General features: G+C 43.6%; 1 protein-coding gene across 3 annotated transcripts in view; it reads right to left on the reverse strand.

The window, feature by feature from the left end:
- Nucleotides 1-18,679, reverse strand: part of LOC144755275 (uncharacterized) — a 113,364-nt gene that overhangs the window by 63,225 nt on the left and 31,460 nt on the right. For all 3 annotated transcript variants that reach the window (XM_078644045.1, XM_078644044.1, XM_078644046.1), the window contains 3 exons: nucleotides 1,590-1,703; nucleotides 754-828; nucleotides 2-100 (listed from right to left, as the gene is read on the reverse strand). In XM_078644045.1, the coding sequence (XP_078500171.1) occupies nucleotides 2-100; nucleotides 754-828; nucleotides 1,590-1,703 (288 nt within the window). The remainder of the gene's footprint in view (nucleotide 1; nucleotides 101-753; nucleotides 829-1,589; nucleotides 1,704-18,679) is intronic.

An 18,679-nucleotide genomic window follows, 5' to 3' on the forward strand; every position in this document is an offset into this window, starting at 1 on the left:
CCTGTGGAATTGTAGGTACTTTCCTTTTGCTTATGGTCCTGAGAATCGATGTAATAGGCACCTCCCTCCTCTTTTATGTAGAAGGAAATACTATCATGTCCTGTTACATAATAATAATATTAGTATAATATTATAATAAAGATACATATTCAGTCAGAAGGACTTTCTTTGAGGAAACAAATAAATACATCTGTATGGGTAGTCACGGATAACATTATTAACGCATGTTCTTACAATGAACTGATGTGGATTTGGTGGAAAATGTGGTCATTTGCACATGTTTGTCTAAGTTTCTTACCAGGAAAGAAGAAATTTCACTCCTTCACCCCTAACGTTTACATTTCAAAGTGAAGACAATATTAGAAGGAAAATCCAGTCACCTTGTAAATATGACTCAATAAAACATTTAACATAAAATGTACATATACATTGGTACAAGCTATTAAACAGTGACGCTGTTTTATACAACTTTGTATTGCAAAAAAAATAAATAGGAATGGGATCATTCAAGTCAAAGGCCATGAGCGTAACAGTACAAGAGCAAACCTGTAATGTCTATGATTAGATGACAGAGCCCACTTTGTATTAACCCAAGAAATGCTACAACTGAGAGCACATAAGAAATGGAAAAACTAAGTAGAAAAGAACAGTGATGTGACAACAAGAATAACAAGAAGCCATTTTAGCTCATGAAAAAAGGTTTCTGACGCTACAGGCCCAGCACTCGAAAACCTAGGAGCATGTGTAACTCACCTGAGTGGGAGTCAGTGCTGTTTTCTCCAAATTCCTCCCCAAAATCATCAATCAAAATTGATGTTTGCTGTTCTTCTTTACTCAAAGAAACACCAGTATTGAGAAAAGAAATACAAACAAGTTACACAAGGCGACAAGTGTTATGCTTCAAAAAGTAACACTCTATGTAAATTTAACAATTTAAATCAAATGTTTGTAAAATGCGAATGTGAAAGCTTTTTAATACAGGATTTAGGATATCCCTGGGTGTAGATAACAACTCCTTTATTAGGTGACAAGCCTAAAGATAAAGATTCAGTGAGTACAGATCTTCTCAAAGATACAGCCACCACTAACTTATCTGCTAGGCTTACACCAGCTACCAAGCCCCATACTCCAAATATCACCACATTCTCTACTACCTCACTCATTCTACTGCATAGTGCATAGAACATGTATCACGAAAAGGCTATAACGTTAACCATTTCAAGTGCAGTTGTACTGTTCGCTGAGTAAAAGGTCCCAGCCTTTCCGTTTTTGAATACACAAAGTTGGTTCAATAGCACAAATATATGAACCCTCAGATGCAGCTATGTGGTTCATCCCGACATATTATTTGTTTGGGCAATATACAAATGCAAATATTGTCTTTCTGAAGAAGTCTGATACTTTCAGAAATTTGATAAGGGACCTCTAAGTCGACATCCCTTCAAGGGACTTGTGTGCAAAATCTCCTCCGTACTTTTTATGTTGGTCCAATAAAAATCAGAGTAAGCAAAAAATATTTTTTATGATTTCCAAAGCTATAAAGTTTCAGACTTTGTAATGTACTTAGAGTCAGAGTAGCATAAATTCACCTGTACTGAGGCAGTCATTTCTTACGATTTCATGTGTGTCCTGGGTGCCGTTCATGTGTAGGCTTTCCTTTTTTGCTATTCTGAATAGTTTATCAGGATTCATAATCATGCCACCTATTGCGTGAAGACAAAAGAAATGATTTTCACTCACTCGAAATTATTTCCCCATCCCCATTACGAATTAATATACACACACACACACACACACACACACACACACACATACACACACATACTGCACAGTGGCAGTTGCCACTGTGTAGTTATAGTTAGGGCCTAGTTACCAAAGGAGAAGCGTTTTTTGGTTTGCAAATACCTTCACTAAACTTTCCAAAAAAGTTAAGATCAGCCACCTCGGCTCCTTCCTGGAATGTTTATGGGTGATCTGTTAAGACCAAACTGTGAAAAAAGAGGTCCCAAAATGCAATTTTCTTATGCAATTTTACTTAGGAAAATCAAACAGCGATAACACAAAAATGGGTGAATGGAATTATACCAAATTTGGAAGAAGGCAGGATCTTGTTCCAGAAAGCAAACATTTTGTGATTAGGTGTAAATCTGTTTAGAAGTTTTTAAGAAATTAAGGTTTCAAAACTTTGCATATCTGGATGGTTGGGTTTGCAGGAGGCTCGCAAGAGTGGCGAGATCACGCAAGTTGAAATAATAGAGTGATCTGATTGGCTGATGAATCTTTTTATTCCCCCATCGGCGCAGCTTATGTGGGAGCGAACGCTCTGGTTTACTGGCTGCAACATGAAGAGAAATGTTGTGGTAGCCATTTCAAGACATTGGGACTTAGTCTCCATGTCTAGATCTTAAAGGGGGAGAGGGTCCCAGGGGAACACCCCGAGTAAAATTGAAAACTAATATACATTTTTGGGGTTTCTGTGATCCCATGGGAGTCAGCGCTGGCCCCTTGGACCCCCAGAGGAGTCCCACAGGAGAGCATAGGGACTGCAGTGACTCCTGCAAGAGTCTTGTGGGATTGGTAAAATAATAGTGGGGCAGGGACTGAGATTTTGTGGTGGGTTTCCGCGAACAGGTGTGTGCGGCAGGGGTTGGGTGCCCGTGGGGGGTTTGATGCAAGGCCTGGTCATGTTCAGCGGGTGGGCCTTACAAATGGCAATACTTGAAATAAATGTAACTGTTGATTTCACTGTCTTTTTCTAGTTTTAAATGTTATGTTTAAACTGACATTTTCACCTAACTATAACTTCACTTTAACCTTTGTTTCTTTTTGATGAATATATATTACCTACCGGCAGACGCCATTGTGTATTTATAGTTAGGACCATGTTTCCATAGAAAAAGCGTTTTTTTTAACTTGCCTATATCTTTGGTGTCATTTGACGAATCTTCTTTTTGTTATTTGGTGTAAATCCATTCAGTATTTGTTGAGAAATGTAAGGTAACACAAATAAGCATTTCTGCGATCTTGATGACTTTGTGAATAATAACGAGCTTGTGCAGAGAAATGCAGAGCTTTGACTGGCTGCCGACACTTCAACCAAAAGTGTTGGCAGCCATCTTGGAACTCTGCTTCAGCTGTGTCCCCAAAAAAAAAACCTAGAAAAAAACACAGAAAAGGAGGACAGGGTAGGAATACCCTGACCCCCAAGCCTTGGTCTGCCCCTTGTTCCCAGCCATGGCAAAAAAACACTTTTTTAAAATTCACTGCGGTTTCTGGGAAATATTTGCGAAAATCGTTGTGAATTTAAAAAAAAAAAAGGGCGGGTTCATGCGCTTGTTTTAATTGTAGCTCCGGGGTGGGCTTCAAAATACCCCGGGGGCCGCCACCTCCTTGGGGCTAATAATATTAAGAAGCAGGGGTGCTGGTTGGACCCTTTGTACCCCCCGAGGACCACCACCTCCTTGGGGCTACATATTAAATGCTCAGGGGGAGCTTACGGTCCCCTAAACCCTGGGGACCACAACCTCCCTGGGACTAACAATAAAATGCCTTGGGGAGGCCGTGTGGGACTCCTGAGCCCCAGCAAAACCACCTACCGTTGGCTAACTTAAATATGGAGCAGGGGTCCACACAGACACCCCATGCCCAGGGAACCACCAACTCCCCAGGGTTTTTCAAAAAGAAGGAGGGGGTTACCACTACCTCCCTGGGGCGGGACCATAAATGTGAAAGAAGGGGGCTCCCTTCCTGGAACCAATAATGGCCCTGGGGACCACCACTTCTCAAGGCCAGCTAATGCTATATCCCGGGGTGTCCACCACCGGGGCAAAGCTGTTTGCTGTAACATGCTGGGAGCTTTGACAGCTCCAGCCATGTCAGAGCAAACACTCTGCTTCCAGCAAGTGGGAGCTGAAAAAATGCTCGTGCCTTCTGGAAGCGGAGGCTTCGTCCGTTTCCCTGCCAGCTGTTAAGGGGGCAGGGAAACATACAACACAATTACTCTCACAGACAGGGAGCTGCATGTTTAGCAGTTCTCTGTTTGTGAAAGCAATGGCAGCTCCCGCTGAGGCGGGAACCGGCAGAGACTGCGGGTCTTGAGCCACCCCCTGCAGTCCCGGGAGAAAAGAGCAAAAAAAGGCAAAATTAAGGTGAGAAATGAGCAATAAGTGGCAGAATGCAGGTCAGCAATGAGCAGAAAGTGGAAAGATAAAGGTGAGAAACAAGCGGAAATAGACAGTATAAAGGTCAGAACCAAGCATGAACAGGCAGAATAAAGATCAGCTACAAGCAGAAAGAGGAAGCAATGAGCAAGGTCAGCAACGAGCAGGTAGAGGCAAAATAAAGGTGGGAAACGAGCAGAAAGAGGCAGAATTAAGTTCAGAAATGAGCAGAAAGAGGCAGGATAAAGGTGAGAAATGAGCTGAAAGAGACAGGATAAAGGTCAGAAACTAGCAGAAAGAAGCAAATAAAAGTCAGCAATGAGCAGAAAGAGCCACAAAAAAAGGTGAGGAGCAAACAGAAAGAGGCAGAATAAAGGTCAGCAATGAGCAGAAAGAGGCAAATTAGAAGTCAGAAACGAGCACCAAGAGGTAGAATTCTACCTCTTCTGCTTGTTTCTGACCTTTATTCTGCCTCTTTCTGCTCGTTACTTACCTTTATTCTGCCTCTTTTTGCTTGTTTCTCACCTTTATTTTGCCTCTTTCTGCTCTTTTCTGTTGAGACTGCAAGGAGAGTCTCAAGGCTCCCGTGGACCCTGCTGGCTCCCGCCTCCTGCGGTAGCAGGCATTGCTCTCACAGACAGGAAGCTGCTAATCATGCAGCTCCTTGTCTGTGAGAGCAATCGTTTCATCTGTTTGCCTGCTCGCTTGACAGCAGGCAGGGAAATAGATGAACCCACCCCTTCCAGCAAGCGAGAGCATTTTGTCAGCTCCTGTTTGCTGGGAGTGGACTGTTTCATCAAACTTGGCTGGAGCGGTCAAGGCTACAGCCAAGTCAATGCGAACTGCTAGGTCCCGGGGGTGGGCACACTGAACATAGCAGGAGCCGGAACAGGGGTGTGGCGGTCCCCAGGGCCATTATTGGCTCCAAGAGGAGGGTACCATGTCCCGCCCATTTCAATTTTGTAGGCCTGCCCCGGGGAGGTGTTGGTCCAGGGGTCCGAGAATGACTCAGGAGGGGGGCCACGCAGCCCCCTTCCTTCTTTAAAAAATAGACAGCCCTGGGGAGGTTGTGGTCCCCGAGGGGGGAGGGGGGTCTGTGCAGCCCCTGCTCCATATTTAAAGTATCCCCAAAGAGGGGGTGGTCTCTGGGGCTCTGGGTTCTGCGCTTCCACCAAGCATTTTATTTTAAGCCCATGAGCTGGTGGTACCCGGGGTTAGAGAGGGTCCGCAAGGCCTCACCAAGCATTTAATATTTAGCCCTAGTGGATAGTGGTCTGTGGGGGGTTTTAAAGCACTGGGAGATGGGTCCCATGCATGCCACTTGTATTTTTGAATAATCCCCATATGCCCCTGGGACCTGACCACCAAGGGGCTGCAATTAAATCAAGTGCAGGAGCCCACGTTTTTTGTGGGGAATTCATGGCGATATCTGCAAATATTTAGCGAAAATCATGTGAATTTAACATAACATGCTTTATACCGTAGCGGGGTTCCAGGGTAACCCAAGGCTTGGGGGTCAGGGATTTCTACCTGCCCCTTTTCTTTTTTTTCCCATTTTTGGGATGGCTGCCAACACTTTCTGGTTGAAGTCTTGGAAGCTAATCAGAGCTCTGCATTTCCCTGCACAAGCTCATTATTTTCGCCAAGTTGTCGCGATCGCAGATATCCTTATTTGGATTTCCTTACATTTCTCAACAACTACTGAACTGATTTACTCCAAATATTAAAAAGCACAATCCAGATACCAAAAGCTAGCTTTCTGATAAATTTGGTGGAATTACAGACAGTGGTTCGATCTGCATGGGACACGCCCTTTTTTGACTTCCCCTTGACTGGTCTCCCTGAAACTTTCCAAGCACAACATAACTCACGATAACACTTTTTGGGGGAAATTTTGTGAAGACTCGTTAAAAAACGCTAGAGATATAGGCAAGTAAAAAAACACTTTTTTTATGGGAACATGGTCTTAATCATAACTACTCTGTTACCCTTTTAATTACCCTTGCTCCCATTCTACTTGAATACCTACCAGTGAGCTTGTGTTTGTAAAATGCAAAGATAACCCTTCCCTCTCTGGAACCTAGTCAACATAAGGCATTGACATATCTGCTAAATCATTTGAGTTCCTAAAGTTTTTTTTCTACCTCTGACTCATTCCCTTCATGAGGCATGTAACAGGCTTCCCTAATGAAAGTCGAAAATGAAGACAGTTGATACAAAAAGGAATGCAGTATTTGGGTTCACCGACTAGAAACCGAATAGAGCACATGAAACAATAGTAAATGCTCAAGACATCTTATCACAAAGTTAGACAAAAACCTTTTTTATAAAAAATGTACAAGCCCCCGTTAAGTATTCTTAAGTATTCTAAAGAGGTGGTCCATCACCACAATTATTAGCCAGCACACCCTGTCTAGCAGTAACACCTGACACCTCAACATATGTGTACAACAAAACAACAATCTATTTCTAAGAAGCAATTAATTGAATAGAAACCTTTCCTAGTCCTTAGGTGCCCAAGCCAAGTCACCTACCCTATGCACATTGCATTCCCAGCACTCAACATCAGTCCAGTCATGCCAAAACACACCCACAACATCCTACAGTTTATGAGCCCAGCCAAGCCACTGAAACACCTAACACCAGCACACATTTTGAACAATGACGGCCATCATGATCACATTTGCAATTTAACTTTATCTGAAGTTTAATTTCCAGATCTCCTAATAAACAGCCTGAGAAGCCTATTCTCCTGTCTGATACCAATGTTCTAATCTAGGCCAAATAGCAACAAGCACTGACAAAATCAATCGGTCTCACCTTTGGAACTATAGGACCTTATGTTCATTGCTGACTTTGGCAATGATTTGTAGCCATGCAGCATGGCTAAAATAATAATATTAAAAAAAGAACTGTGATGCATCCAGCGCTAATGCAGTTAGGAAAAGAAATCATTTGCCCTGGCAACGCCATACCGCTATTTACAATTAGTTTTAGCCACACTACAAAGCATCCGCACTGTAGTACAGCATACCTAAAAAACATTGCCAAAGCCAATAACTCTCATAGGTGAGCCCTACTGGGTTTACTGGTGCTTGTTTTACGAAAAACTATTGCTCTTCTCTTCTTGTTTTGCACTGCTGTAAACAATCCTTGATTAACATTTTCTAATAGTTCTGGTGTTTCTCTGTGAGCTCCTGTCATCCTGTTTATTCTTCCACCTCGGAAAATATAATTGTTGGGCCTGTAAAGCCTGTAAAGCCACATATATCTGTAAACTGTGTATTATTATTGTTGGACTTAGCCTTCTCTTCAGGGTCATCCCCAAACTATTTGCCCTTGCCTTCCTTTTTTCTGAACCTGCTTTGTTGGCTTTTAGCAGTCTGAACACTCTACCACTGCTAACCAGTGCTAGAGTGCATGTGCTCTCTCCTTTAAACATGGTGTAATTGGCTTACATCGGATTGGCATATTTAATTTACTTATAAGTCCCTAGTAAATCAGTACTACATGCACCCGCTGCCTGTAAATTAAATGCTACTAGTGGGCATGCTGCAACCATTGTGCCACCCACTTATGTAGCTCCTTAAACATATCTCAGGCTTGCCATTGCGGCCTGTGTGAGCAGTTTCCACTACTATTCCTACAAAGCAAAATAAACCTTTTGCCAGACCTACAGTTTATTTCTTTATACATGTAAGTCATCCATAGAGTTGACCCCTACAGCCCATATGGCAGAGTACAGTGTAGTTGAAAAGTTAGACATGTATTTTAAACTTTTACACGTCCTGGTAGTGAAAAACTCTCAAAACAGTTTTCACTATTGCAAGACCAACCTCTCCCTTAGGATACCATTAGGTTACCTTATTACATTTAGTAGGTGATAACTTTCAATTGGGATAAGCTATGAATGTCGAGTTTGGTCTTTAAAGAATTGTAATTGAAACCCTACTTTAATGGTAAAGTTGGCTTTTAACCTCATCGCTGCGGCGCGAATTCCACCGCAGTGCTGAACATTCCGATCGTGGGCGTGGTCATGACGGCTCCCGGTCGTTATCAGCACACGCCCTCCGTGACTCATGACAGCCGGGAGCCGTCATGAGCATGGAAGAGGTTAAGACACAGTTCTGAGAAGGCCACTTTTAGAAAGGTGTTAAAAGAACAATTGATGGACAGAATGCAGAACAATGTCATACATTCACCCCAGTACAGAGATCTGGGTCTAAATCCATCGTTTTTTTGCTCACCATGCCATTCCAATCTGGACCTAGCCATATGCAAATCAGTCGTGACCCAGCACCCAATGGGAACAGTCCAGCCCTAACTGCCACGCCAGGTCCTCCCTGGACTGGAAACAAGCATCCTAGGACTGGTTTCGGGCTTTCAGCTCTCTTCAGCCAGGATAGCTTGACTCCAGTGGCATGGAGAGCACGGGATCCACGTCTGGCCATATCCCTCCCACTCTGTTGACAGATGCAAAAAGAACAAACTGGGGTGGCGTAGTGGGAAAAAGAACGATAGATTTAACCCAGATCTCTTGACTGGGGGAGAATGTTTGAATCATTCAGCATTCCGTCCATCATTGGTTGCAGTTACAGTTTTGGAAAGGTGGCATTTTCTTGTCCCACCCATTTGGTGTTTGCAGCCTGTGTCTTGGGTCACATGACTAGCTGTAACTGGCAGCTGGTCTTCCAGACAGTAAGACAAAGGGGAGCTAGGTATTGGCAGGATTGGCCAGCTCCATCTTGATAACATGGAGGAGATGTCACCTACCACACTTACACATCACAAAGGCTCTGCCTCAGGACCCTCACATAGGGTTTCATAGTAGTCTTTTGTGCCCCCAGCTAAGCTGGGGTAAGGGAGAAAGAAAATTCTCTAGGGGGTGGAATCCTCTAAAAAGTTATCCTTCTTCAAAGTTGGCACCAAGAATAAATATTGGGCATTTAGACCAAACTCTTCAGTACACTTCAGGATCTGCCGAAAATTCAGAAGGACTGCTGTGCTGCACTACTGCACGGAGGACTGCTACTCTGCTGCCCTGCTGTCTGAGGCAGGACTGAACCTACATCTTGAACCCAAAGTCACCAAAGTGACTCCAGGGCTAGTTGGCTAGCCTCCTGATTAAGGACGCAGGGACAGAGAAGACTTCAACAACCATGAACACTGCACCCGAACGCTGCCTCCTGTGAGTCCTGCCCCCAAAGTGGTGACACCAGAGTCCTGGACCCTTGGAAGGTGCCAGCCGACTGTGGACTTCGGCAGCACCAACGCATCTCCTCGCAGCTTCACATTGGAACTGCCGCTACGCAACGCATCCCAGATGCAGGGCCCGCAGAGCTTTGGACCTGTCACTGCGCTATGCATCATTGACGCAGGACCTGGCATCGCAGTCATCCTGTACTTGTGACTTTGTCCCAGTCCATCACAACCAGATAAATACAGTTGGCACTTTGTTCTTTTCAACACTAATGTTATTTAAATCTTTGAAATAGCATTTCTTTGCTTCTACGGATTAGATTTTTGTTGTTTTGGAGTCAAATAATCTATTAAATGTAACCCTATTTTTCTAAATTGGTGTGTGATTTCACTAGTATTGTGTTTCTCATTTTATTAACGTTTGAAGTATTTACACATTGCCCTCTAGTTAAGCCTGACTGCTTGTGCCAAGTTACTAGGTTAGAAGGTTAATTTTGAGTATTCTTGTGTTTCAACTGGACAAGAATTGTGTTTGCTGTTTGAGTAGGATTTCACCCACCTCAACCAGTAACCAAATTTCCAACATTTATTATCTGCAGCCTCCCAATAAAAGGTACCATCTCCTTCACAGAATCCATTATTTCATAACCTAACACATCCCTCAAACCTTTGCCTATGTGTAAGGTAAGAAACATTTTAATAACACCTAATATTCAAGTATCCACATACAATTTAGCTTGTGGTGTACAGGTGTAAATCATCATTGTAAACAAGATTATCTGCGATATAACTAGTGCACTCATCGCGTGTTCTGTGTCCATTCCGTTGGTAAAGTGGTACAGTTCGCTCCTCTCTGGAGTTCACTGCGAATGGTTTGGCAAAGGGTGTAGAGTGGATTGCTCAGCCATGCAGCATGAGAGATCTGTAAATGTCGGAATTTGTAAAGCGCACAGCTACCTCCACCGGAGGTGTCCCGGCGCTGTCCGTATACCGCTTAGGAACTCTTCCTGGCTTTCCTGGGAAATGTCCACTCCTGGGCACCCCCCAGGTGCAGCCAGGCATCCCAGCGCTTTTGGGGCAGTTGTGGAGACTAAGCAAGCTATTGCCCAGAGTTGCAGCGTGGGACCCATGATCAGAACAGGCACTGAGGCGAGAATATCCAGTCAGGGGAATTGATGAGCCGGAGACCCGCCGAGGCGGGAATCGAACCCTGGTCCCTGGCCTGAGCTCTGCATCAAGGTCTGCCTGCTCTAACCATTGAGCCACACTCCTCCATCTGTGGCTGAGCAGGGATGCACTGGGCGTTGTCTGACACGTTCTGTGCTATTCTTGAGACTCACTGCACTCCCATAAGCATGTCGATGTGGCGGCTGGTCTTGGACACGTGCAGGGAGACAACAGAAGCAAAGTCACCTTTGGTAACAAACGCTCAAGGAGAGAATGCCGTTGTTTGGTAACACGTGTGTGTGCGCCCTCAGCGTGCATTGCAGTCTTTAATACCCCTGGTTAATCTATCTCTGAGACTGCCTGTCCTCCAATTTAAATGTACATTGTTTATTTAAAGACACTCTTGGTATCTGTAAAACATTTAACCTGTAAGAGACTTTGCATCTCCTAAAGGCGTTAATATAGTATGATTGTTTATGGCTGAAACTTAAAATGAAAAAGCGCAATATTATACGGCCAGCGCTGCTTGCGTTATAGCACCTTTTTTATTGCTGGCAGGAGGATGGGGAGCATTAGAGAGGGAGGGAGGGTGTATGGGTGAAACACTAACAATGGAGAGATGGGAAAACAAGGAGGAGTGAGAGGAGGGAAGATGAAATAGCACCTGAATAACAGCGCGAGCAGCAGACAAACACTAATTAAGTTAAATCAATCTGTGATTGGTCCATGCTCTACAAAATGGAAATGAAGTGACGCTTGGTCTGCACTGGCCAATTAGGAGATTCTGCAAATCAGCCCATTTGTGAACGGAAATAGACTGTTTCTAATGCATCAAAGGTTTGACATTCGCAATGCAGGTAAAAGCAATTATTTGCGATTACTTAAATTGCAAATGCATTTAGGGAATCGCAATTTGCGATTCCCCAAAGGCAGTGCACGTAGCCTACCCGAAATACGAACTGTGTATTTAGGAAATGCTAATTACCATCAACGTCAAGTTCATGGTAATTTGTATATGCTTTGAAAAATAAATTTTTCAAAGTGCCAACTAGAGCACACATGCCCTTAGGGCATGTGTGTGCTTTTCATGTACACACTTACTTTTTGGGGGGTGCTTCAGGGGGGCCTTCGGCCCCTGGGCACCCATGGATTTGCATTTGCACTTTGCGATTACCAATTTGGTAATCGCAATTTGCAAATGCATTACCATTCATTCCTATGAGCCTGTAGGCCCATAGGAATGAATAGAGTCACATTAGCTAACAGCAATTCACAATTTCCAAATCGCTATTAGCGAATGTTAATGAATCGGAAATTATTTTGCAATTCTTCCATGCATAGCTTTTTGAGATTCCAAAATAGCGATACGATAAAAATTGCTATTTTAGAATCGCAAAATATATGCATGTGCCACATTTTTCTTTACAATCAGAGTCCAGAGAGTAAATCATCTTCTTTCATCGAATAACTTTGTCTCCTCTACCTCTCCATGCACCTCAGGCCGGTCGTGTGTCACAAAGATAACTACTGTACCTTTCCAATTTAACATATATATCAGGTACTACCCACTCATCAGAGCACAGAGTAATATAACATTCTCTATAGGTTGTGATCTACATTTTGCCCTGTGTATGTGTCTATTTTGCACATTAAGGAGTGTATTTCTCTTTCTTGTGGATAGGTTTCCCTATCTTGTGTTCAGGAAAGTCTATTTTCTCCTTATTTTTGGTACATTTAATGTTTTTCCGTAGCATCTCTTTTCAAATATGGTCAACCAAGGGTGCCTAACAGTTTCCTCTTCTGTCTGGTTCCACATTGTGGCAGCACTTGGTGAATGTAGCCTTCTCTATTCTTTAGTGAGATCTATTCTCTTTATCATTCTTCAAGTTGATTTTTTCACTCTCTCACGTGTGTCTGATGTTTTTATCTGGACTCTGTGGTTCTGTTCCCCTGGTACTTCACACTGAGCCTCACTCACTGCTCAAAGTATTTTCTCTGTTTCGCCGCGGCCATCTCAGAGAGTCTTTCATGGTACTACCTTTTAGGTTTGTTGTACTATTCTGGGTTATTAATCTGTATCTGACTCGCCGAGGAAACTAACAAAGAAAACACAGAAGATTCAGAGTGTGACAGCCAAGCTAGCGATACGTCGGGAAGGTGAGCTTGCTATGGTAGGAGGATGGGAGGGAGAGGAGGAAGGGGCAAGAGAGAGAGAGAATATGTAAATGTGTGTTTGGTTTATGTAGGTGAGAGTGTGCATGTTTTTATGGGTGAGCATACTGCTTAAGAGCTGGCTTTTTGTCTTTGCATGTGGTTGTTACAGTTTCAAATTGCAGTTTTGACCTGCCTGTGATTGCATATGTTATCACCTGTATTGTGTTTTAAACTTGGTGTTTTCCCTGCCCATGATTGCTTGCATTTAACGTGTTGAATTGTGGGATTTGCAGTCCAACCTCTGTAGTTTGTCCCTCTCATTCCTTGGTAACAAATCTGTTTTCCCTCCAAATTTCTCCTTTGCTCTGTGCTAAAACCTGTGTGTTAAAACAGTGCACCCCCAGACACCATTTTGTGTTCACAAGCCAGTGCACCCCCCCACCCCCCATCAGAGGGTGCTTCTGTGAGCTGTTTAAACTGTGTTTACTGGGGCCTGTGCACTTTGTTTGTTGGCCAGCAGGGGAGCAAAGTTCTATTCAAACAGTATTGTTAGATTTCGAGTTAGTGAAGCCTTTACCTTCAGAAGACCAAAGTGTGGATTGAGCCTGTCTGTCTCCTAGGAGATTCTGAACAGGAGAAGCAGCTGCCCAGGCCAGCAGACCATTGGCTATTCAGCTACCAGGCAAGTCTGAGCCCTCCGCTCACACCTGCCCAGGCCCCTTAAGGCCTTGCTGGGTGCACCCCAAATCATTCTCCTCCATCTTGTGAATTGCAGCCAACCTGTGCCCCAGATTGCAGTGAGCAGAGTCCAGGAAGTGGTAAGGATACAGACTAGTGTAGTCTCTTCCCAAAACAAAAGTTGTTTAAAAAACGATTTTCCCTTTCTGTGATTACTGTCTTTGCATGTGGTTGTTACAGTTTAAAAATTGTAGTTTTGACCTGCCTGTGATTGCAGATGTTATCACCTGTTTTGTGTTTTAAACTTGTGGTTTTCCCTGCCCACGATTGCTTGCATTTAACGTGTTGAATTGTGGGATTTGCAGTCCAACCTCTGTAGTTTGTCCCTCTCATTCCTTGGTGACAAATCTTTTTTCCCTCCACATTTCTCCTTTGCTCTGTGCTAAGACCTGTGTGTTAAAACAGTGCACCCCAAGCCACCATTTTGTGTTCACAAGCCAGTGAGGCCAGCCCCCCCTTCCCCCCAGCAACAGGGATATTCTACATCAGAGGGTGCTTCTGTGAGCTGTTTAAACTGTATTTACTGGGGCCTGTGCACTTCGTTTTTTGACCAGCAGGGGGAGTAAAGTTCTATTCAAGCAGTATTGTTAGATTTCGAGTTAGTGAAGCCTTTACCTGCAGAAGTCCAAAGTGTGGATTGAGCCTGTCTGTCTCCTAAGCGATTCTGAACAGGAGAAGCAGCTTCCAACTACCTGGCCAGCAAACCTTGTCTGAGGTCCCTGGTACCTTATATGGTCTGCTAGTGGTTGGCACATGTGTACAATGATTGGTGGTTGTATTTGGTATTTCTATTGGGTTAGGGTTAATGTCCTCATTGGTTGGGTATTTGAGGGTTCTGAATGGTTTCTGGTTCTGTGATTCAATCATTGTAAGGTTGGGACTAGGGCTAGGGTTTCTATTGGAATTAGGGACTAGGGCTTCCTATGTTATTGGTTGTTGGAAGTAGGGTGGGATTAGGGCTAGGGTTAGACCTTTAATTGGAAGTAGCTATTTAGGGCTCTGGTGTGATTGGTTGTTGGACTAGTTGTGGGACTAAGAGTAGGGTTAGGCTTTCTATTGGAAGTAGGTACTAGGGCTACCTGTACCTTTGGCTGCCTGGACTTGGGTTGGGACTAGTGGTAGGGTTAAGGCCTTTATTGGACACAGAGATCAGGGTTTTTGAACTGATTGGGTGCTTGAACTAGGGCTAAGATTGGCTGTAAGGTCCTGGTCTCCTATTGGTTCTAGATTGTTAGTGCTAGTGTTGTGATTGGATAGTGTTAGGGCTAGGGTTCCCATTGGCTGAAGGGGTCACCTGATTACTAGGGCTATAAAAAAGGCAAGGCTTAGGGCGTCTCAGCCCGGGCATCGAGGCTAAGGGCGGAGAGGACAAGGGTAGTTGCCTGTTTGAGCCTGTTAAGGGCGCAGAGGACAAGGGTAGTTGCCTGTTTGAGCCTGTTAAAGGCAGAGAGGACAAAGGTAGTTGCCTGTTTGAGCCTGTTCGAGACTGGTCGGGACTAGGGCCAGAAATGCTGCCCCTTTTCTCATTTAGCACACTCACACCAAATGTACACCGCGCACAACACTATGCACAGATTAATGTACCAGCATGCACCACCAACCCAACCAAACCACATCTACACACCCTACTATCCCAACTACCACACATATCCACCCTCACCCACAAACAGTACACAACTCTATCCTATACCACTAACCAATACACTCATCACTAACACAACGCCAATCAACACCATACATAGCTACATCCCATTCAGACCCAATCTCCCTGCAGTAATTACACCTAACAGACCACCTTTTATCACTAACATATAATGATCCTTCCATCAGTTGTCCAACAAACACCCTCCTCTCCCTTCTACCATAATAACACTAACACACAACACACACACTGCACACCACCACACTTTGTAACTCTTGAAAAAAAGCCAGTCTAAGATAAACACTCTTACCTCTACTTCATTCCCTACTACACACAACATACACTCTACTCATAAACACATCACCACCCCTCTACGTCACAACCTCCTCTCACAAACAATACTACACAACCAAATTCAGTGCATAAAACATATACATCAGCAGCCCTTTTCACTACACCTCAAAAACAAAACATATCACACACACCAGCACAACAAGATCTTCAGAGCACAACACCTCATAATACTTACCATCACAAAATACATACATATACCCACCTTTCAAAGCACACAAAGGAACAAACTCCAATGCCAAGCTTTCACTCTTCCACCACACCTAACACAGATACAGCAATACAGCAACTCTCTTCTAACCGCCTCTCATCCATTGGACAATTTAGAACATTACGACATGACCCACATGCTGCACCACCTCCCGACTCATACACCTTCCACCTTAAACACATGCAAAAAATATAAGCAACATTCCACACCTCACAACTTTGCTTCCCCAAGTCTACCTCACAACAATGTTACACCACAAAAGCAACACAGCACTCCAACTCACTCTCAAACACCATCTCCAACACATAAACATAAAGACCCATCAAAATGTCTCCTTAGCATGCTGGATGAGGAACAGGATACAGAACAGCTACACGATTGCTATCCTAATACAGCTAATACCAGCACTGAAAACACACTGTTACATACCCACACAATACTGATCACTCTTCTACAAATCAAAGTCCCACTATCACCAAAGGCCACTCTCTACACTGTCTACTAATAAATGCTCAATCCCTCTCTAAAAACAAGCATCACATCTACGACCTTCTCACCGATGCAAAACCAGACATACTATTCATAACCGAATCATGGTTGGGAGAGGATATGGCTCCAGTCCTGCATGAAGCCATTCCTCTAGGCTATCAAGTAATCACCCAAAATCGTATAGCCAAAAAAGGAGGTGGTCTAGCTGTTGTATTCAGGCAAGCAACACATATCACTAAAGTTGACAACATCTCCATAAAGAATTGTGAGGCTCTTCTAACAAGATGCAATCCTACACCGTCTTCCACCTGTAACTTCCTGCTCCTTTACAGACCTCCACCTTGCAAGGCAACATTCACAGACGCACTTCTAGACACAGTTTCAAACCTGATAACAATACACTCCAACCTATGCGTTCTGGGTGACCTTAACATTTGGTTTGATAAAACCAATATGACCCATCCAAAAACAATAATCACCGGCCTAGACGCATTGAACCTGCATCAGATTGTCCACAATCCAACACACACCGCTGGAAGTATCCTAGATGTCGTTTTTGCTATTACTGAACTAGTTACCTTTCAAACTATAACTCCAGTCACATGGTCAGACCATCACTTGCTTGCTTTCCAACATAAAACAACACTAAGCGACTCACCTAAAACTACCTTACATCCATCCACCTATCGGCCGTGGAACAAACTCAATTTGGAACACTTGGAAACACAACTAACATCCAGTATAAATCTGGAAACCATAAATTCTGTTCAGAATCTATATGAGTGGCTACAGGAAGCTTTTGACATCCTGAAACCACTCAAAACCACACAACAGAACAAAAGAAAAAAAAGTGCCTTGGAGAAACATAGAAATAAAAGACATAAAACAACAAATTAGAAAGCTGCAATGTACCTGGCTCAAAACAAATGCCAAACAAGACAAACTTCACCTACAGAAAATTAACAGATTATATAAGTCGGCTATCAAAAAAGCTAAGAAAAGGTACTATTCAGACAGAATTCAAAACACTAAATGTGCAAATAAAGAATTCTATAAAATACTCAATGAATTTTGAAAACCAAATTGCCTAGAAGGAACTCATCCTGTTACTCAAGATTTCACAGACAAACTGGCAAATCATTACACGGACAAAGCAGACACGTTGGACTTAAAACAGAAACAAAGCACCAGCACTAACCCTTGTACAAAACAACTATCCAAGAATGCTCTAATCAAGCCTCTCCGTTCCTCCCAACACATCTCACACAATGAATTTATGAACCTGGTCAAAGCAAGCAGGCCTGCCGGCAGCCCTTCTGACCCCTGTCTGCCACAAACTTTCAAAACAATTCTTTTAACAACCTCTGCTGCCATTCCAGTAAGAAGAATCATCAACGATTCCTTAACTACTGGAATATTTCCAGAAGAACTCAAAAAGTCATACATACGCCCTTTACTGAAGAAAACAAACTTGGACCTCCTGAACCCTGACAACTACAGACCCATAACAAATGGACCTTTCCTGGGCAAACTGATAAAAAGAGCAGCATTCGCCCAGATGTCACAATTAATTGAAGAGAATGACATACTTTCAGATTTCCAAACAGGATTCCATCCGGGAAGAGGCACTGTATCGGCCCTCCTTGCCATCTGGGATGACCTGAAAACAGTTGACCGCAACGAGGTTGCTGCGCTACTCCTCTTGGACCTCTCAGCTGCCTTTGACACTGTTGACCATGACACTCTGAAACAAAGACTTTATGAAGCCGGCATAGAGGGAACAGCTCTAGAATGGATCGCGTCCTACCTTCGAAACAGAACTAATGTCATCCATACTCCACCTTTCTCGTCCAAACCGTACTCAACAAAAGCAGGGGTCCCTCAAGGTTCTATCATCTCACCCATGCTTTTTAACATCTACATGAAGTCTTTACCAGTACTGATCAATAAATTTCACCTCACGTGCTACTACTATTCAGATGACACGCAAATACTCCTTCAACTGGAATGCCCCAAAGACATTGGAAAATCACCAATTTTCAGCTGTCATCTGTGGATCATTGGATGACTTGGAGCCATCTCAAATTGAATGCTTCAAAAACTGAAATACTCACGTGTGGCGAATGGAAAAATTACAACCCGCTTGCCGCATGGCCTGATGAACTGGGATCACTGCCTAAAGTATCGAAGAAAGTAAGAAACCTCGGAATGACCATGGACTCCAAGCTGTTGATGAATGCCCAAGTGGATAAACTAGCAAGATCAAGCTTTGCTACTATTTATTTATTTATTTATGTGATTTGTTGAGCGCGAACAATTGCCCAAGGGCGTCTCGGCGCTATGGATGAAAACAGATTGAGAAAGGGAATAGGATTACTGGTTGAAGAGCCATGTTTTTATTTTATTCCTGAAAACGGTCAAGGTGGGAGCAGCCCTAACGTGTGGATCGAGGGAATTCCAGAGTTTTGCCGTTGAAACATGGAAGCTACAATCACCCCATGCCACCGTTCTAGTGCGTGGGACTGTCATGGTGAGATTGTTCATTGATCGGAGTGATCGGTTAGGGAC

The sequence above is a fragment of the Lissotriton helveticus genome, chromosome 5_1 (assembly GCF_964261635.1).
Source record: "Lissotriton helveticus chromosome 5_1, aLisHel1.1, whole genome shotgun sequence".
Classification (NCBI taxonomy): Eukaryota; Metazoa; Chordata; class Amphibia; order Caudata; family Salamandridae; genus Lissotriton; species Lissotriton helveticus.